The sequence below is a fragment of the Wyeomyia smithii genome, chromosome 1 (assembly GCF_029784165.1).
Source record: "Wyeomyia smithii strain HCP4-BCI-WySm-NY-G18 chromosome 1, ASM2978416v1, whole genome shotgun sequence".
Taxonomy (NCBI): domain Eukaryota; kingdom Metazoa; phylum Arthropoda; class Insecta; order Diptera; family Culicidae; genus Wyeomyia; species Wyeomyia smithii.
In genome coordinates, this window is record NC_073694.1 from 30,966,326 (window position 1) to 30,988,398 (window position 22,073).

General features: G+C 38.0%; 1 protein-coding gene across 3 annotated transcripts in view; it reads left to right on the plus strand.

The window, feature by feature from the left end:
* Window positions 1-22,073, plus strand: part of LOC129733924 (rhophilin-2) — an 86,036-nt gene that overhangs the window by 59,380 nt on the left and 4,583 nt on the right. For all 3 annotated transcript variants that reach the window (XM_055695544.1, XM_055695546.1, XM_055695547.1), the window contains one exon: window positions 19,175-19,419. In XM_055695544.1, coding sequence (XP_055551519.1) covers window positions 19,175-19,419 — 245 coding nt within the window. The remainder of the gene's footprint in view (window positions 1-19,174; window positions 19,420-22,073) is intronic.

Below are 22,073 nucleotides of genomic sequence, written 5' to 3' on the forward strand. Positions count from 1 at the left end.
CAAAACCAATCCAAATCCAATCCTAATCAAACCCAAACCCAATCCTAATCCATTCCAATTACAATTCAAATCCAATCTGAATCCATTACGAATCCAATCTAAATTTATTCTTATTAAATCTAAATTCAATTCAAATCCACTACGAATCCATTAGAATCCAATTCAAAATTATTCAATTCAAATCTAATCCAAATCCAATTCAATACAATCTAAATCCAATCCAAATCCAATCCAAATCCAATCCAAATCCAATCCAAATCCAATCCAAAACCAATCCAAATCCAATCCAAATCCAATCCAAATCCAATCCAAATCCAAATCCAATCCAAATCCAACTCAAATTCAATCTAAATCCAATTCAAATCCAATCAAAATTCAATCCAGATTCAATCCAAATTAAATACCAATCCAATCCCAATCCAATCCAAATCCAATCCAAATCCATTCCAAATCCAATCCAAATCCAATCCAAACCCAATCCAAATCCAATCCAAATCCAATCCTAATCCGATCCAAACTCAATCTTATTCGAGTACATTCCAAATGCAATCCATATCCAATGCAAATTTTCTTCAAATCCAACTCGAATCAAATCCAAATCCAATTTATATCTAATCCAAACCCAATCGAAATCTTTTCCAACCCTGAAACCAATCTAAATCTAATTTAGGTCTAATCGAATGTCAGTCGAATCTATATTAGGGTGGGGAAAAGTGATCGATTTTCCAGAACCAAGTTTTTTTGGTTCCTTTTGGGGCCCCAAACAACCCTGAACTTATCGGAAGTCAATTGGTTTTGCCTCCGCTTGGCGCATTGCATTTCAAATTTGTATAAAAAATTATATGGGAAAACCTACTTTTTTGCATTTACCTTTCTAGAGAGCTCAATAATGATCTAATAATGCACTACATTATGTAGAAGTGTAGTATTTTAGATGCCCAACAACTTTGGAGAAGGCACTGAAGAGCTAGGATGTCCCCAAGAAGAGCTATAACTGCTCAAAGTTGGGTTAGTCGATTTAAATGCAGAAAATCTTGTTTTCTGCCAACATTACCAATGTACCGGCGCCAGTAGCATTCCCATCAGAAATAACCTGTCGTAACAAGTTTATACACTCAGCTGGGTCAAACAAACAAATTCAGGTCAATATTCGAGGCGTAGGTAGAATCTACAACGTGTTTCAGAGGTAACTTCTGATGGAAATCTGTCTAACGCCGGTACACTGGCAGTGTTGGCAGAAAAAATGATTTGCAACATAAATTTCGACATACTCAACTTCGAACAGCTCCAGTATTTTTTTGGAACACCCTAGCTCTTTGATGTCTTCGGCCAAGTTGTTGGGCATCAAAAAACCTACCATTTGAAGTCATGAAACCTATGGTTTGAACCACTTTGAGCTCTTTATAATGGAAAATGCAAAACGTTGGTTTTACCATACAAATCTCCATATAAAATTGAAATGCAATGCGCCAAGCGGAGACTAAACCAATCGACTTCCGATAAATTTAGGATTGTTTGAGTCTCCAAATAGAACAAAAAAAAAACTTGGTTCTGGCTTTCTGCTATCAAGTTTCGTTTTTTCCATATAACGATTCCCCACCCTAATCTATATCCAATTTTTATCTGAATTTACAAATTTTATCCAAAAAAAAAGGGCTTTGAATTCTAAATTTATTTTATCCAAATTCAAGCTATATAAAATCTAATTCCAATTTAATACAAATCCAATTTCTGTTTAATCCTGATCTAGATCTGAAATTAGTAACTGAAACTGCTCTTATGATAGTTAGATCCCTAAGGTTACGTTACAGGTTTGTTTTTACTGTTTTTTTACAATTAAAGAAAACGAAGTGTGGAAAAATCGTTTTAATGTTTTGGAAATTCGGGTAGTCACTTAAAATTTGAGATGACGAAAATTCCACGTCTGCTAGTTTCACTCCGATTGCTGTAGAAATTTAATTTAACGTTCTTGGAGTGTGGTTCATTTCTGGTTAATTGCGAGTTTTAACGCTAGAAAGTTTAACACTAGTTTTGCTAGCGTAGGAAGAGGAATGTGTTCTGACCACTCCGACCTGACATATAAGCAGCATTTTTTTATTATTATAATAAAAAAAAGTAGGGGGGTGGTATTCGAGACACGACCGCATGACGTTGACTACCGTATTCTAAAAAAAAATATTCCATTGAAGCAAATAGTAGAGGGAATTGCAACGCTTCTTTTACAAAACTTCTGTAACAAATTTTCGAGGCACCAAAAGGTGCCAGTTGCCGATTATTCTCGTTTACTGGTTCGTCCGTCCAGAATTCCAGCCATTTTAGTATTTTGCAGTAGCCATTTATTACTAAGAGCCACCAGCATAACGGGTGAAACCGGCACGAGATGACCGGTACTTTTTGTCTTTCCTCCTTTCAGCTGCTAACACCTAGCGCTGTCGTGAAATTAACATCAACACAAACATGCATTTTTGCTAGGCTTTTTCCGCTAGCAGCAGCATTTTGTAAAACAGAAAATTCAACTAACCGCTTCTGTACCAAAACTTCGATGCACCAAAAGGTGCCAGTTGCCGATTATAGTTTCCTGGTTAGTCCGTCCAGAATTCCAGCCATTTAAGTGTTTTTCAGTAGCCATTTACTACTAAAGCCACCAGCATAACGGGTGAAACCGGCACGAGATGACCGGTACTATTTTGTATTTCCTCCTTTCAGCTGCTATCACCTAGCGTCCGCATGTCACTGGTGCGGTTTTGGAATCAGAATGATGGGGCGCCGGCCGCTGTCGTAAAATTAACACCAACAAAAAGATGCATATTTGCAAGGTTTTTTCCGCTAGCAGCAGCATAAACATCGGAAACAGAAAGTGACAACAACAATAACAACAAAGTCAGATCGATTGTATCCGTTAGTGTCGACTGTGCTTGGGAAGAGAGGTAGTGATTGGCTGCGCGGTATGATTTAGACAATCGATATTAATTACCAATTTTTCAATAGTGTATCTCAAACAATAGTTTGTTTTTGTTACATAAATTTAACCGTAGAAGAATTTCTGATCGATAGATGCCAAAACCTCGAAAACCTGATTATAGATGACTGCAAAATAAGCGCTCAAAACCTGACCACTTTTCTCTGGTTCTCCCTGGTTGAATTACTAGATTTTCAAATTCAGGGGCCTAACTTCGATATAGACGTTAGTCAACGTCAAAAATATGTGATGTCATTTTGAAATTTTACGATCGTTCCTGCATCTTTTAATTGCCACCAAAATATCAGGCAACACAAAAAAAATAATAATAATGAAAACCGACCGCCAAACTCAACGGGAAGGCACTCGACCTCAAAATCAACAGCATCCCGAAGCCATCAAACGGGCAGAATGTTGGCATACAATCTGCTACTTAAAACCGATCAAAAAAACATAAATCCGAAAATATATGTGGCTGACCTGGCTATCAGCGCGCTGCGGAAGAAACCAACCGCGGATGGGAATTATTTCTTCTAACTGTTTCTCCTTTTGGCACAGATTGTAATCGCGACCTGTCGAATACGGCGCGCGCGCTCTCTCGCGAGCACAAATTACCATTATTCCACGCGATAGCACGATAGTGGCGGATGACCCAAATCCGTTCACGGGTGGTGGGCTTCGCACGAGGTTATGTCACTGTGATGTTTCGTCCGCGGATGTTAATCGGTTGGCAGGGTTATCGAAGGCGGGTTTGGAAATATGGAAATTTTAGTTCATATGCTTTTATATTTATCGTAGCGCAGCGCAGCGCCGCCGGTCGAAAAAGCTTGCGCGCGCACGGAAAGCACAACTGGTTTTTCTTTTACCGGTTTCGAGAAAAGCTGCACCGGCATGGCATAATTATGCGGTGCAATCAAAAACATTACTTTCTTCAACGTTTATCTTTTACATTAGAGGCCAACTCCGGTGCAAATCGGGCGATGGTTGTATCAATGGCGATAAATCTGGACCACGGTCAAGTGCGAGCGCGAGATTGATTAGGAAAGGAAAAAAAGCACTGCTTTCAATTGTTGAATACTTGCTGAAAATTATTAGTTGTGTAGAGACCTCAAATAAAATGCTCGAGGTTCGAAGTGAAACGTTTTAAAATTGCTTAGCATAAGACAGAGAAGAGGAGAGGAAAATAGAGCTCTGCTTACTTGCTTTTATTTATACTTTTGAATCAAAGCCTGTAAGTTTTTTTTCACCCAGAGGTAACCTAAAATCATCTGATTGCAAAAAATCAGCATTTACTTGCCGTTATCCCGAGAACCTCAACGAAAATTCGTCATACCTTTACAACGGTAATTAGGAGCAGGACAAGTGTGATTCGGTGCACGATTCAGCTGGTATTAAGTAAACATCGTAAAAGATATGACTAATACAAAAAGGCCGCGCAGTTGGCACTGTTACTGAATATAACAACTGAGTATTCAGTTCTGTGCCGGGGAGGCATGTACCAAAGGGTACATTCGAACGACCACTGAGCGTGAAGGGGTTTTTGTTTCGATGTTTTGTGTGAATAACAACCAAACAAACGTGTTGTTTTGGTTAGTGATAAGCGCCTAACCGGAAAGCAACCTGTTAGCGACTCACTGCCGCTATTTTTCCCCTCTGATTTCACAACATTACGTGTAGGATTGTTGTTTCCCAATTTACAGGCTTCTCTATCCAAACATTTCAGCATGTTTGTAAGTCTTCGAAGATATCTAAAATTTAAATTGTTATTGACCTCGTATACATTCTAATATGATTGTATATCCTCTAGACGAGAGGTAATAAATTCAAAGCACCAGATAGCCAGACAATTGAATTTAATTTTCAACCTGCCCAGCAAACGATTAATCATGTTAGCCGCTTTATCCGGCGGCGATCTTTAACTAAAATTGAATACGCGTGACTATCGCGTTATTAAGCTACTGCTGCGTTCACTGCACTGCTGACGGTTAAGAGCTTATACTCTGGGCACAGTCTAACTGTATGGCTATGTGTACAAACGAAGGCAACTTTCGCCCAGCGGAATATCTCATAAAAAATCACCGTCCGATTTACATCAGCCAAAATGCCGCGCACAAAAGCGCAAGTTCGAAAGGAAAGTACACTGAAGTGGTTACCGACGTGGCCATAAGCATCAGGCGAGGGTTGACTGGTCGCATCTGCAGTTTCTAGGATATGTTTTGAGTTAAAGGTAAAAAATAAATAAATATTTTTTAAATATTCGTTTTTTTATCTACTAGGAAATTTTTAAAGTAACGTGTGCTCAAAATTTCTAGATCATTTTTATTTGAAAATGATATTTAAAATAATTGTTATTCTCTTTCAACTTTCATCCCTTTTAAACCATCACATTTCTACTAAATGAAAAAAATATGCTTACGTAATTATTAAACGGCCCCTAACCCCGAAATAGGAAAACAACATACCGAAAATTGTTTAAAAACGGATTTTTTTAATGCAAAAACATGACAAACATTTAGAAGAAAACACACAGGAAACAAGGTAAGTACTGGTTTGTCAAGCAGATGGTCGTGGGTTCGAATCTTAGCAACAAAATTTCTCCAGGAACTTATGAGTGGCGGTTTTTGGCAGGAAGAACGAGACTCAGTATAGTCAGGCAGTGAGCGTGTAAAAGGAAAGCTTAAACCATATCACACACAAGCACGGAAAAGTGATAAGCATACCACTTCTCGATAGCAGTATTGCCAGCAATAGATCAACGGTTCTGGTCACTGTGAGGAAGTCCATACCAATATAAAAATGTAAAAGTTAAAAAAGTACGAAACAGTTTAAGAAATAAATTTTCAGAGAGGAGAAAAAAATAGTGACAAAATTAATCATTAAAACAAAAAGATCGCAAGAATAAGAAAACTGATAGGATGACAGAAAAACTCACAAAATGTAAAGATAAGGTAATAAAATAAGTAACCTAAATTTAAAAAAAAATAAAACTTAGAAGAAAGTAAAGAATGAAAAAATGAAAATGAAGGAATGGAAAATAAATAAAAATGAACTATTTGAATATAAAACATTTTTGCTAACTCTGATGAGTTCTCTTAGAGTTAGATTAACTTTTTTCCTTAACTATGATTCTTCTTCTTTCTAGTGACAATTGAAAAAAAAACACCATCGACAACACCAACAAAACAAGAAATCAAAATAATGTTTTTACTATTTGTTGTGCAAAATTAGGAAAACAATAAAAGGCGCTTGTAACATGGAAATTGTTAACACTTAATGACCAATAAAACCGAAATATCTAAAGACAATTAAAAAAGTATACAGGATAATCGAATAACTGTAAACTTGTGGAACAGAATAAATCAAATCAAACTATACAATTTTTTTGAAGAATTGAAAAACTGCTCCAGCAGTAGTAGCAAACCAGATTACTTACTTGAAACAGACAACAACAACGAAAAAATTAAAAATGGTAAAAGAAAAAAATACCGAAATGGAAACTGGAATTTTTGAGAATACAGGAAGTGTCTAATAGAAAAAAAGCAAAAGTCTGATTTGTGGTGCCAAAAAACCGGAAGTAATACAAAAAGGAAAATGCAGAAAAATAGGTAGAAAAACACGAATAAAAGCAGAACGGAAATTAGGAAAGAGATAAATAAATGAAAATAAATATATATAGGAATCATTAAGCAGAAATTAACGAGCATCAAAACAGCCAAAAAATGAAAAGAAATAGTTGAAAAGGTTGTTTATAAGCCACGACCGCAAGGTTAACGTAGAATTACGACAGCCTGTTTTATGACAAAATATTTTTGCAATAGGTTTAGCAATACACTCGATTGGGGTTAATCAATTTGATGGTGTGAAGCAGTAAATTTCAGTTTTAATTCTGGTCTTTTTTTTTTTTGGTTTACTTTATTGGTTTATTAGTAACTTTGGAGAGAAGCGTTGATGGTAACCTTGTAAAAAAGCGTTGATTTTAGATTCAAGCAAGCAAGCAACAATACACACGCTACCGGCACACTCACAGCAGTAGCCAAATGGCTGAAATGGAACGCGACGCGACTAATCCGGACAAAATTACTAACATTTCTAGCGATACTGTGCAGTGCTGCAGTACGCCGGTTAATCCGTCTGATGTGGAACGCTGTAATCGATTGAGTCGCTTACTCAGCCTTGCTGCTCTAAAATCAACTGCCGTAGTAAGAGTCAACCGTCCTCTTGCTGCAGTAAGACTAAATTTCTGCATGCACGCTTTTATACGTGACTACTAATAGCGAATTTCTTTATTCCCAGTGCCCATCTAGTGTTGACCTGGAGCTAACTTAACTGCTGTCAAAACCCCTCTTTAACCGTTTGATTTTTAGCACTTCCATAGTACAAAGTAAAATTTATCAGTTTTAGCCTAGTTCGTAAACAACTATGTGGCATCTCTTTCTTACTTGCGTTGAAAATCGCAATACTTGCTTACTTACATTGTTGGCTGACGGGCCATTTGCCGGTCTAAGGCCGCCTAGATTAGAGATGTCCAGCTTCTTCTGTCTTGGGCAGCCATTCTCCAGTCACCTCGTACACCAGCAGATCGTTCATTTTCTTCCACAGCGCACATCCACCGAGTGCGAGGCCTCTTCCTGGTTCTCTGTTAAATATAGTTTTGACGGTTCTCTCGTCAGGCATTCTGGCCACATGTCCAGCCTGCCCCTCATAAACCGAGACTTAAAGCAAAACAAAAAAAAATAAATAAAATATACAAAAATAAATGAAACAAATAACGATGAAATATAAATAAGAGATTATTGGAATTATAGAAATAATTATGTAATATAAAAATGAAAAGCAACTGAAAGTCATGAGCATAAAATAAAATAGCAGAGAACTAAGCACAATACATTTTACACGACAACAGGAAACCCTAAAAACAAAACTCAAGGGATGAAACAGAAGACTGATTGTATCAAATTTTTATATTCATGTTTGTGTTTTTCATTTAATTTTAATTCACAGACGTTTTTCGATTTCTAACTCCTGAAAAATTCTGATAATCCTTAGATAGTTTAATATAATGTTCCTGTTTACTATTCTATAATTTTGTTTAAATATTTTTTTTTTCACTTTTTCAGTCTTCAAATCCGGAATGTGTTAAAACGAATGTTCATTGTTCTGGCCGTGTCTCCATTCCACTATTAGTACATTAGTTGGAATATTTCGTAATATGTATCTACTCCTCGTGACCTTGTCGATTTCGTAGTAGTTTGAAAAGCTGTTGTATTTATTTTTGTTTTATCCTCTACTGAAAGTAAAAGAGAAGAAAGAGTAAATTTCACTATCTACATTAAGTATGCATTTTGTTGCCTGAAGTCCTCATAAATATGGAGGTTCACAGACAATAAACACCCACACAGTAAATACATACGGGTTTGGCAAAGCTGTCAGCAAAATAAACAACATCACCCATTCAACCAGCAATATACATAAGTAATTTTGTGAACAGCTTACTTTCCCAAACAATCTCCAACGAAAAAATGGTATCACATCTGCATACCGTTTAAGACCCCATTCGAGAGTTGCAATTGAAAGCAGAAGCTGTTTCATTTTTCACTTCACACAATTTGGTTAATTTAAATTTCACCAGCCGTGAGGTTTTTTTTTATATTTCTTGTTGTTGCAGACAGGCTTAAATCTTCGCTGTTCGCGCCCTTGATTCATCGGAACCTGCGTAAGGGGTCAGTAAAGGTGCCATGCGTTGAGTTTGTTGAAAAGAAAAAATACTCACAGACAGAGCCACAGAGCCATCCCGATGAGCCACGAAAAAAGCGTTGCTAATCATCATCACCATCGTAAACTTCCCCTGTCAGATGTTGTCTTCTGGATGTTGGTCAAATCATAAACCGAACCCGGCTGGCTAGAAGGGGAACAAACGAGTTGAAATCACCGGTGACCGACGATGACGGCGACGGCAACGGTGAGAGTGAGGCGCATAAAATGCTTTGTTGCTGGAGAGGAAAAAGTGTGCTAATGGGTCCCAACTCCCAACTTCCTCCCCGCCGCCTCTTACCTTCTTGGTGACGGTATCGTGTGTGTTCGATCTTGTTTGGCTACATTCGTAAAGCTCACATGTGTTCGATCATCCTTTTCTCTTTCTTAAGCGGAAAATTATGAGCAATTTTTTGGCTGGTTTTCACACACGAAGATTTACGGATCTGATGTTTTTTGGGGTGAAACTTATGCTTATGCGCTTGGTTATTACTAGCTAAAGTTGAGTACATTGTGACCTCTTGGATTGCTGCAAATCGTTCAATTAAATGACAATTTGGTCGAAATCATTAAATCATTTATAGAAAGCTTTAGGAAAGCATAGCAATGTCTTTGTGATTTTTTTTAAATTTTATTTCATGTTACAATATACATGGAGAGAGCGTTATTGAGACTCTGTCCAGTTGAAGAACTTGCGTGAGTTGTTTCGCACTCTCGAGTTCAGAATAGAGTACTCGAACATATTAACAATGTGCCAATGCAATATTATAGGCGTTCACAGATCGACTTGAACTGTCCTACAGTACGGTCGCATTTTACCAACAGCTCGAGGCTAAGTCTTAGACTACCGAGAGATATTAAAATTTTGTTTTTCGCTTTCAACAGGCAATCTTTTTAAAAGACTACCTGTTGAAAGGCAAAGTAATAAATTTGTTTTTAAAGTTAACGAGTGTTTAGTGAATTAATTTGGTTTGAGATATTTCTACTCAAATTCTATAGTGAAGTGAAAGTGTAGTGAAGTTGTCCAGTTATGCCTGGAAAAAATAAAAAAGCTCGCTTTGATGCGGCATCAAGGAAACGTGAGGCATCTCCTCCAAGTGACACTGAAATTTCTTCTGTTGGGGATCTAGAATTCCAAACTTCTCATACTGAGCATGAAGCCGTTATGAAGAAGGTTAAAGTTCCACCTATTGTGGTATTTGTAGCAAACTTTAAAGCATTTCGATCAGAACTTTCATCATTTCTATCGAATGTGAAAGTTAATTTCAAATTGGTCGCCAAGGCGAAATTCGTATTTTGGCCGAATCTTTTGATGGCCATAAACATCTTTTACAGTATTTGACTGAAAAGATGTATAAATTTTACTCTTTTGATGCCAAAAACGAGAGACCGTTTAAGGCTGTGTTGAAAGGTCTCTCAAATGATCAAAGTATTGATGAAATCAAAGATTGTTTGTCAGAATCACTTGGTTTTGCCCCCAACCAAGTAATTTTGATGAAACGAAAGGCAAATGCCAAAGTTTTTCAAACTGGAATACACCAGAAAAATTACTTAGTACATTTTGATCGTACCAAAGTACATAATTTAAAATGTTTAGAAAAAGCACGTGATTTATTCAACGTGCGAATAAAGTGGGAAAATTTCAAGAGACATGGAGGAATCCATAATCTTACGCAACGTCGGAATTGTCAAGCCTATGGTCATGGAACTCGAAATTGCCATATGGCTGCAAAATGTATGATTTGTGGTGACACTAGTCACACGAAAGATATCTGCCCCGTGAAAGAGATCACTAATAGTTTCAAATGTGTAAATTGTGGGGGAAATCACAAATCTAATTTCTTTAATTGTCCTGTAAGGTCAAAAATTATTGCTTCTAGACAACGTAGGAATTCTAAGCAACCTGTTGTCAATGTGGGTAATCAAAAGACTTTCAGTACTGTTCAGGCATCACCAGCACTTTCATTAGCAGGTGTTTCTGTAGGTAATAATTTAAATTCAGATAACAAATTTCAGAAAAATAATCCTGTTCAGGCAACACCAGGCTGTTCGTATGCCAGTGTCCTTTCAGGTAATATTTCAAATTCAAACAGTAAAAAACCATTCGTGTTTGGTGCTGAAAAGTCAGCCAGTATTGATTTAGGTAATCCAACTCCCGAAAAGATTGAATACATACAACAATCCATGCTACAGCTAATGTCCGTTTTGTTGAACTGTAACTCGATGTACGAGGCTGTTCAAGAAGGTATAAAATTTACAACTAATATTGTTATGAAATTGAAATTCAGCAATGATTTTAAATAATGCTGTAAATTTTCTAAATTGGAATGCCCGCTCTTTAAAAGCGAAAGAGGATGAATTTTTTAACAGTCCACGATGTGCATATTGCAGTTGTGACTGAAACGCTTTTAAAGCCAAATATTAAACTAAAAAAGAACCCAAATTTTATAGTTCATAGGTTTGATAGAATTGATGTTGCCGGTGGTGGAGTTGCAATAGTTATCCACCGTCGAATAAAACATCGTGTTTTACCCCATCTTGAAACCAAAGTTATCGAGAGTTTGGGAATTGAAATTGAAACAAGTATTGGCATTTTATTTATAGCCGCAGTTTATTTGCCTTTTCAATGCACTGGTGAGCGAAAAAATTATTTCAAGGGAGATTTGCAAAAACTCACAAGAAATAAATCTAAATTTTTTAATCATCGGTGATTTCAATGCGAAACATCGATCTTGGAATAATGCTCAAAGCAATTCCAATGGAAAAATATTGTTTAATGATTGCTCGGCTGGATTTTATTCAGTTTTATTTCCAAATGGTCCTACATGTTATTCTTCTATTAGGAATCCATCTACAATTGATTTGGTACTAACAAATCAAAGCCATTCATGCAGTGATTTATTAACTCATGCTGACTTTGATTCTGATCATCTTCGCATAACATTTTCTATTTCTCATGAAACTATTTTAAATCCCACTAGATCTGTGTTAAATTATCACAAGACTAATTGGGATAGATATCGTTCTACGAACGAGGAAAATTTGAATGATGATATTATTTTACAAAATAGTGCTGACATTGACAGAGCATTAGAAAATTTTAGCAGCTTAATACTCAATGCCCGGAATTTATCAGTTCCTAAGGCAAGAGTGAAATTCAATGCACCAATTATTGACAGTGAACTTCAACTTCTTATACGTTTGAAGAACATACGGAGACGTCAATACCAAAGATCTCGTGATCCTGCTTTGAAAATTATTTTTCAAGAATTACAAAAGGAAATTAAACATAGATTCACTCTCTCTTGAAATGAGAATTTCATGAGAGAAGTTGAACAACTAAAACCTTATTCAAAACCTTTCTGGAAGCTTTCGAAGGTTCTTAAGAAACCCTCGAAGCCCATTCCAGTTCTTAAAGATGGTGATTGCATTTTTCTAATGAATGAACAAAAATCTCAAAAACTTGCTCAGCAGTTTGAGAGTGTTCATAACTCCAATTTGAACGTAGTAAGTCCTATTGAAAATGAAGTAAACCAAAAGTATGTTCAGATCACCACCCAAGAATTTCTTTCTGAAGAGGTATTGGAGACAAACTTGAATGAGGTGCGAACCATTCTCAAAAAAAAAATCAAAATCATGAAAGCACCAGGAGATGATGGGATTTTCTATATCCTCATCAAAAGACTTCCCGAAAACTCTTTAAATTTCTTGGTAAAAAATTTTAACAGATGCTTTGCACTAGCACATTTTCCTACGAAATGGAAAAATGCCAAAATCACTCCAATTTTAAAACCCGAAAAGAATCCAGCTGAGGCATCAAGTTATCGACCAATTAACTTACTTTCCTCTATTAGCAAACTCTTTGAAAGAATAATTCTTAATAGAATGATAACACATATTAATGAGAACTCAATTTTTGCAAATGAGCAGTTTGGTTTTCGCCATGGGCATTCCACTACTCATCAGTTACTTAGAGTAACAAATATGATTCGAACTAATAATCTGAAGGCTATTCGACTGGAGCTGCTCTTCTAGATATAGAAAAGGCATTCGACAGTGTTTGGCATAAAGGTTTAATAGCTAAAATGTCAAATTTCAGTTTTCCGCTTTACCTCACAAAAATGATACAAAGTTATTTAACTGACCGCACTCTCCGGGTTAACTATCTAAATGGTAAATCTAATAGATTGCCTGTTAGAGCTGATGTGCCTCAGGGGAGTATCTTGGGCCCAATCTTATATAACATTTTTACTTCTGATCTTCCTGATTTACCACCAGGTTGTGAGAAATCTCTGTTTTGTGACGATACAAGCATTTCGTTAAGTACTATTTTACGTACAGTTAACTATTTTTCCTCATAAGCCAAGAGTTACATTTCACGAACCCACCCATAACCACGTTATTCAGATGAACGGTGTGGTCTTAAATTGGTCTGATCAAGTTGAATACTTAGGGCTACTTTATGATAAGAATCTTACTTTCAAGGAGCACATTGAAAATATCCAGTCAAAGTGCAATAAGTATATCAAATGTTTATATCCTCTTATCAACAGGAATTCTAGACTTTGTCTCAAGAATAAACTGTTAATTTACAAACAAATATTTAGACCAGCAATCATGGGCGCAACTACGGAGGGGCTAGGGGGGGCTGAAGCCCCCCCTAGAACGTGTTTAGCCCCCCCCCCCTAGAATTTCCCAGAGAATGATTGTATTCAATATATATATACATTCCATGCTACTTATCAGAGCATCAAAATCAACACAAATTGAGATGTCGTCATTCATTGGCTAAAAACTAGTTCTGCACCCAGGATCGATTCTCAACCCTTGCTCTCTTACTCACCTTACCAGTCAGAGGAGAGCTGTAGTAACTCGTGCTGTATCAAGAAGTCGCCAGTTTACTCGGTTTTGGGCTGTGTTTCACCAGTTTCCCAGACGTCTCATCACTCGCAAGTCTCTTTCGATGTGGTCGAGCCATCATGCACGCTGCGCCCCTTAATTTCTTGTGCCGGTAGGGTTGCTGAAGAGAAGTGATTTCACATGGTTGTCGTCCGGCATTCTTACGATGTGACCGGCCTACCGCAACCCATTGTCTTTCGCCAGGTGTGCAATGGGGTTCTCTCCAAGCAGCGCTTGTAGCTCATGGTTCATGCGCTGTAGCTATTATCCGTCGTCCGCTTGTGCTCCACCGTAGATAGTCACCTTCTGTTCGCTGATAGGCACCTTCTGTTCGGAAATATCAAAAGGACTTCCGTAGAGGACTATCGGTTATCAGGGTTTTGTAGTTTTTTTCATCGAAGTGGTCTTGTCCGATCATCACCGTGATTGGTGCGTACGTTTGTAATGTCTGAGAAGAACGGGCCGTCGTTGAGAACGTGGTCAATTTGTTTCGCTGTACGTTGGTCGAGGAAAGAAGGGACTTTGGACTGCTAATCCGCGGGGAGCTGCGAAGTTGGTGGATAGCAGGCTGTGCGGGCCGATAACCGGTTTATATAAGTCTATCCTTCCGTTCATGTCCCCAACGACGATCTTGATATCTCTACGCGAGCAGCTATCGTACAGTTTCTCCAGCTGTGCGTAGAACGCTTTTTTCCCTGCATCAGGTCTTCTTTCGTGATGGCAGTGCACATTGGGAATAGTGTAGTTGTGGAACCGTCCTTCAATTCTCAATAAACACAACCTGTCGCTGATTGCCTGCCGCTTTGGTGGTACAGTGCCTTGCGGCCACAAATCCACCGTACCTTCTCTCCTTTCAGGCAAAGCTCCTGGAGCGCAACGATGTCGAAGTGGCGGGGTTCTAGCTGATCCAGCAGAATCCGGTCGCCAACCGGGTCGTTAAGCGATCTACTGTTACATGTATTGAGCTTCTAATCGTCGTCCCTATTCGTCGGCTGGGTCATTGCCGATTGTTCCGGTTCGTTTTGAATTCTTGATTCTCCGTAGTATGTTTATTTTAGTATGCTGCCTTACTAGGGCTGCGAGAACAACTACTCCACCGGTTCACCGGTTTTTCCTTGGTTGCTCGTATCCCAGTCGGTACCACGTGGAGGTAGGAATAGGGCATTAAGCCTTGAACCACACTGGGGTCTATTTTATTCTAACTAGTACGGGTGAACTGTTAAAAAGCACTGCCCAGCCGTTTACCAAATCTAGCTCTCCCAAATATCGAATCATTGTTGCTGAAAGAGTTTGGCGTTGACGATGTGTTCAAGATATTCAGTAAATCATCGGAGATTCTATCTCGAAGTGATTTTTTCTGCTTCTAGGATACTATTTTAAGCGTTATTAAATAAGCATATTCAAACTCTTTTTTCTCTTTTTTAAAATGGCATACCTGAAAACTAGCCCCCCCTAGAAATTTTCCTTAGTTGCGCCCATGCCAGCAATGTTATATGCAGTTCCCATCTGGACAAGTTGTTGTGCAACCAGGAAGAAGACACTTCGAAGGATTCAGAATAAACTTTTGAAAATGATTTTGAAGCGTCCTCCCTGGTTTAGCACGAACGAGCTACATAGGCTCACTACTGTAGAAACATTAGAAAATATGTCAAGCCAAATTATCAACAAATTCCGACAAAAATCGTTGCAATCTTCAATTGCAACGTTTAGCTCACTTTATAGTCAGTAAGATAGTTTTAAGTTTATTTTAAGTTTCGTTTTATTCCTTTTATTCCTTTTTTTTCTTGACAAGTAGGTTTAATAATTTTCCTACAATTACATTATCTTAACTGCGAAAGCTAATAACATTCAATAATACTAAAAAGCGTACAAATATATATAATAGTGTTGAAATGTCACCATTTGTGGCAGAACACACAATACTAGTTCTGAATAGATATTTTAGTACATAAATAAATCATTACGAACTCCCCCCCTATAAAAAAAAAATAGGCGTTAAGACTACATCCACTTATATGTAAGACTCATGAGGCTTAAAAGTGCTATATCTTTTAACACATAACCTGTTAAAACTAGAGCCCAATAACAAACTTACAGGCTAAAATAAACGATTTTTATGGATAACGAGACATTCAATCTTGTTTTCTCGAAAACTATTTCTGAGCGACTTGATTGACTGAGGAAATAAAAAACTAGCATGAAAAAAAAGATGTAACTACATGAACCTCCGGTAATTGCTTTGCTCTGCAAAGAAGACAATATATCATCAGTAAGATATTTCTTCGGCATAGTTTTACTCGCATCTCTGAAACAGAGGCAAAACGACGCTCTTTTGCTATTTCTAAATGTCTAACCTTCTACAAAGCTCATTTCCTTTCGATTCATTTAAATATCTAATTTAGCCATAATCAGCAAATGATTAGTGAGTCAAACTCACCAATTAGGGCCAACGATGGATGATAACGGTTTGGCTGCGTCATTTCTGAGAGCAACGAAAAAATCCACCACCAACTGCGTGGTGGATTTTTAAACGTTGCTCATCAGCAGCGGCGGTGCGATTCACAATAAGATCCCAATCGATCTTCGATCATGACGTTTTTTTTTGTTTCGTTCTCATTGGACACAAACATTTGAATGGAATTATAGCTTTAACACGTTTTTCTCCCTCTCTTTTCTACCTGTTTTGTTCAGCAGTTTTCCCGGAACGTGCAACTGATTTGTTTGGTGGCCGCTGAGCTGCCGGCAACGATGGACTATGAATAATAATTAGTTGAAATTTATCAAGAGCAAGCCTAAATATGGGTGCGAGCATCGGGTCAGTAGTCGATCGGTAGGGGCATTGCATGAATTAGTCTGGATGTTATGAAAGCATGCTAAATATTTTGGACGGAATTCTGGTTAGACGTATTTCCGCGTTCAACCGAATGGAGGTCGAAGCGGAATGGTGTAATGACAGTTGGAATTTTAATTCAACTGGAAAATGCGAAGTAAAAAACAGATAGCTTGGAAACGATATGCATATAATAAAAAAAAAGAAATTTCGAGCCATTGGGATGTTAAAACTTTACTGGTTTGCCTACGACTATCATCGGGTTTTGATTTCCAAATGACCGAAAAACTATCGTTATTTTCATCAACAATGCTGGTGAAACTAAGAGCTTCATCAGAATCTATTAAAAATCGCAATAAAACTACTTCACGAGCCCACCCGTGTTAAGGTTTTTTTTTTGACAACTTTGAGAATGACAATAAAGCTGCTTTAAAAATGAGAGAAATGATAATAAGATTAAGACGTTCTGAACATAGCACAGATTGATAAAAAAGTTATTTGAATAACATTGAACAAATGAGTTTTGCTGAAACAACTTCAAATCTGTCCTTTATGAACTAATTTTGTTTTCGTGTATAAACTAAGGTTGTGAGTTACGAACCCGCACAATCTCTGATATCCCCGGCACGGTGTTTATATTGCGTCCCATTCTTAACACACCTCGATCAACTACGCACATTGCCTTGTTCGAGTGATGTTTGTAACTGAGAGAGAGAGAGAGAGAGAGAGAGAGAGAGAGAGAGAGTAAGAATGTCTGTCACACGCAGAGATTATCATCGACGTACTGGAATTTCTTGATTTCAAATTTTATTGTATTTCATTTTCCAAATTGCTTAGTTGTATCTGTTCTTTGCCCAACAAAAAAATGGTTTCTGTTTTTTTTTTGTTTTGACATATTCTTGCAAGCTGTTTGACTCCGTTAAAATTACTTATCTCATTGATTCGTTTAATTTATTCATAACTATTATTGCCTCATTTCTTATAATTATGAATACTTCAATATCTAATTGCGGAAAAAATACTACATGTATGTCAGCAAACAATAAATACTAGGGATTAAGGACTAGCGGCTTCTGATTGTTGCCCCAACCCAGCATATGCGAAAGAACCATAAACGTGCGCCGGCATGACGAGTTCAAATTCCGCTAAGCAGTTGTAAACCTCCTCGCATCCGAGAGTAAACCTACCTAGTAAATACCTAGTTTCAATTGAAACTCAACCATCGGTCATGCAGATGTTGTTTCTGTTTTCATGCCGAACCGTCATAATACGTGTAGGAATGTGTAGCCAACCAGGCTGTGATCCGTCGGTGATCCATGGCCATAAAATGTTGTACCGTGCATGTGCCAACAAACAGTATTTATTATCGCTCAGATGACCGAGCGACTCAGAGTAAATAACTGTGTAACTTTGTTTGACAGTTGCAAAACCGTCCCATTCTGTGGCGGTTCAGCACACCGGGCTTCAATCTGTACCCCGGCTATGTATAGAAGAATGTCCGAACATGCCTGCTGCAGTCATGCATTCATCAAAAAGCCATCAGTCCACGTACGGCGGCTAATGAATACTAAAAAAATAAGTGGCTATTGAAGGAATAGTCCGCCACCATCAGCACGATACCAAGGAGAGCCGGTAGCAAAAGCATATCTGGTTGGTTTCCATTAGAAACAGCTTCTGTGTTCTGTTTAGTGGATTTGGTTATGTTTGCCGTGGTTTTTGCCAAAACGAAAAATAGACCACTGCGCGCAATACGCAGTGGACTACAAAACATATGGAGCAGCAACTAGTAACCGGTCCCGAGCAGGACGGGCCATAACGCGCCATCTGATCATTATGCTGAGCAAATTTTACTACGTTGTTGGTTACACTTTCAAGTTATGCGAGGTTGTCGTTTGTATAAGCGTCACTGCTGGAATCAGATCGTGCCAAATCTGGTTTCTGCAGCCTTACAATTACAGTCAGGTTTTTTTTACGCGGTTTTTTTATACGCGGTTATTTTTACGAGGTTTTTCTTACGCGGATTTTTGAATTAACGCGGTTTTTTTTACGCGGATTTTTGAATTAACGCGGTTTTTTACGCGATACCGCGCTAATTCAAAAAAATTTTCACGAATTTCCGAATTAACGTGGGTTTGGAACCAGAAACGTTTAGGTGTTTATCTAGTAAAAGACATAGTCCAAAAAATACTCTCCGCCCATCGGAAGATCCGGAATGACCGTCAAAGAGGACAATTAAATACTGTATTAAATACTGGTTCTAGAGTGTCTCGGTTTTTTTCTAAAGCCCTTTTTGCTGGACTACTTTACGCGGATTTTTGAAAAAACTTGGTTTTTTTTACGCGGATTTTTGAATTAACGCGGTTTTTTTTACTCGGATTTTTGAATTAGCGCGGTTTTTTTTACGCGGATTTTCGAATTAACGCGGTTCTTTTTACGCGGTTTTTTTACGAGGTACGTATCCCCCGCGTAAAAAAAAACCTGACTGTATACAGAGACCGTTTATAGATCGCATTTTCCATTTTTCTATATTACCGATCAATAGATGGCGTTAATCGATGGCGGTGAGGCAATTGTGTCTGTTGACATTTTGATATTTGAAACATGGTTAAAGAGACATTTGTTTGCAAATTTGGCTTCAGGTGTTTTGTCTGAACGAAAAATTTAATTCAAATCTATTCTAGAACTAATTAGCATAAACCGCGATAACAATCTCTTCCTCTTATTGTTCCTTCCAGGGTTCGGACCCGCGGGCGGCCACCTGTAGAGGCAAACTGCAGAGTCGGCGCTGTAAGCTCAACCAGGAAATCAACAAGGAGCTGCGGCTGCGCGCTGGAGCTGAAAATCTATACAAAGCAACGACAAACAAGAAGCTGAAGGACACGGTCGCACTGGAGCTGAGTTTTGTCAATTCCAACCTGCAGCTGCTGAAGGAGCAGCTCTCGGAGCTGAACTCGTCGATGGAGATTTACCAGGGCGAAGGGTAAGATTGGAACCCATAGAACTATAGTTATAGAACTTTATTAATCCATTCACTTTTTTTTTCAATTTGTTCCTCTCCTTCTGTGATATTTTATTCTTCTATTTGTTAAGAGTTTGAGCTTCGACCGCATGTCGTCATGAATTAAAAAAAGAATAATGTCAATTTTTCGTTAACTCCGTTAACTCCTAATAACTTGATTTCTTACTTGTGATCAGGGATACCAATCTTTTGGAATCCTTGTGCAAGCTTTTATTGATTAGAAGATAATTGCAGTTCCATCGGGTCTTCAGATTATTTCAAAGTGTGTGCAAATGTTTGCAAACTTACCTTTACGAGTTAACTTTTTTCGAGCCTCGAGTTATTTTTTCCGGAAAACAAGCGGTTTTTGCAGTCAATATTACACACTACACTTACAATTTTCTCCAGAAGTTCACATTCACTGAAGTAACTTCTGAAATATTCATCCAGTCTCAACTTGGTTTTAAAATATCTCGAGAATTAATGTTTTAAGTGAGTTGGTTATCAAGAGCTTCTTGATTTTAAATTAGTTGTTTCGTTTAGCTATTCCGTTCAAACGCACTTCAATTGTGCTAAATTTTGAAATAAGTCTGTATTTCATAAGGTTACCAGGACCCAAACTTTTGCTGTACAAAAAAGTTTAGCTGCGCACGAACAAGAGGAAATTTGTTCGCATAAACAGAGCATTGTTTCTGCCACCAGCTACGAATTTATACCTTATAATATTATGCTAGGCTATGTTAGGAATATTCGAAAATCAGAATCATTAAACATAAAAACAGTAGAAGCAGAAACGATCCCGTTTATGGCAAGCTTGTCGCCTAGCTATCATAAAAAAAAAACATTTATGCAGTCCGTAACCGGCGCAGAGTAAACAAGGCCTAAAGCTATAATTTGCCACTTCCGCTTGACGATGCTGAATACCCGTTACGTGCCTTTGGTAATATTTCATGACCGTGCCTTTAAGCTGCAAGCTGAACTTGAAAGCACACAAAATATTGCTCTAGCCTCGGAACCGCTTAGAACGGTTGCACCGTCGTAGCTACTCGTGGTCCATTAGAAGGGAACTCCGAAAAGCTTTGCACCGATTGTTGTTGGTACTTTGAACCGGTTGCAAAATTGTGCAGTTAGCATTCCAATCTGCGTGCAACCCCCGGGGAGTTTAGCCGAAGCGGAAATTGACTTGTCGTTTTACTAGATAAAACGATAATCAGACGTGTTTTAGTTCATGAATCAACACCCGCTTTGGCACATTGATTTGCTCCGGTTTTCTATTTGTGAATTTCACAAGACTTGCTACTACAGAGGTGCTCGATTACATTATTGCCTAAAGGCTTTCACAAAAAAAAAAAACAGTTAATGGGACATTTCAATTTAAGCGTCTTGTTTGTTAAACGCTCTCAGGCATCGTTGCGATTGGTTGATTGATTGATTGATTACGTCAAAAAAATAAATGTGTAAGCCAAAGACGCTGTGGCTATCTCTGAAGGTTGTTGGGCGGTGAAGGAAGGGTAATTTAAAGGCGTACAAACAGACAGCGTGACGGTTAAAATATTCGATACTCTTTTTTTTTTGTTTGGAGGTTGTTTATTTTTGCGGCGTAGCAATTTGCGATGCAATGGCAAGCGGATTTATGTGGTAACGAACAACCGGAGAATTTTTACAAGCTACGATTTGCGAGTCGTGATTTACCTTCAAAAGTAGAAGAATTTCGGGTAATTATTATGATGAATAATCACCACCTGTCGATCGTCTGATCGAGAGGGGCACATCTCAGTGCGCGTAGATTTTCGAGTGTTTGTTTTTTTTTTTCTTACTTTTCGAACAAGGAACTCGATCTCCTGCGGAGAAGTGATCTCATCCTCATCCTGTACTGTTGTGTGTTCCTTCTATTCTTGGAAGGTAACGATTGCCCATCACCTGAAATAACAAGTTTTTCGCTGCGAACATAGGATGAGCAGCTGGAATTTGCATGACATCATCAAAAAATTATAGCTCATTGTAGTTCCTAATTGACGGTTATTATCAAATGGACGATTCTCACTGAGAAACCGCCATGAAGATTCGGTTAAAATAAAGTACAACTGCTGCTAAAACCGGTTAGTATAAAACTGTTGAGTCAAAATCATACACAATATTAAAAACACTAATGAATGAAGACTGGCTTGAAAATTTGAAGTTAAGCTTTTCCGATCGAATGATTTACCGTTGCTTTTTCGTGATTAAAAATGATAAAGATGCACAAATCCTCCATAAGATTACTGCCTGAGAATAGGTTACCACCCTCAATGAACCACACTTCATTTCTATGCCATGAATGTAATATTTTTCTCATTTTTCAAACGGACAAACACACATGTAGTAGAAGCGATTATCATTTATCTCCAGTTCCACGTGACGCGGTGCAATCGAAAACGTGGAACCAAGTGATTTTCTTGCTCAGTTTGCTAATCATCATCAATCTGTGCATCCGTTTACCCCCGGGGACTTTCGCACGACTTGTTGGAAGCTAGCAACACGAACAATACAGCAGCACCGCGGTTGATTTGTTTATGGAAGATTATTACAAATTGCCATATTTCGAGCAATCGACACGACGATAGGGAACCTTCTAAATGAAGGAAGGTAATTTGTAA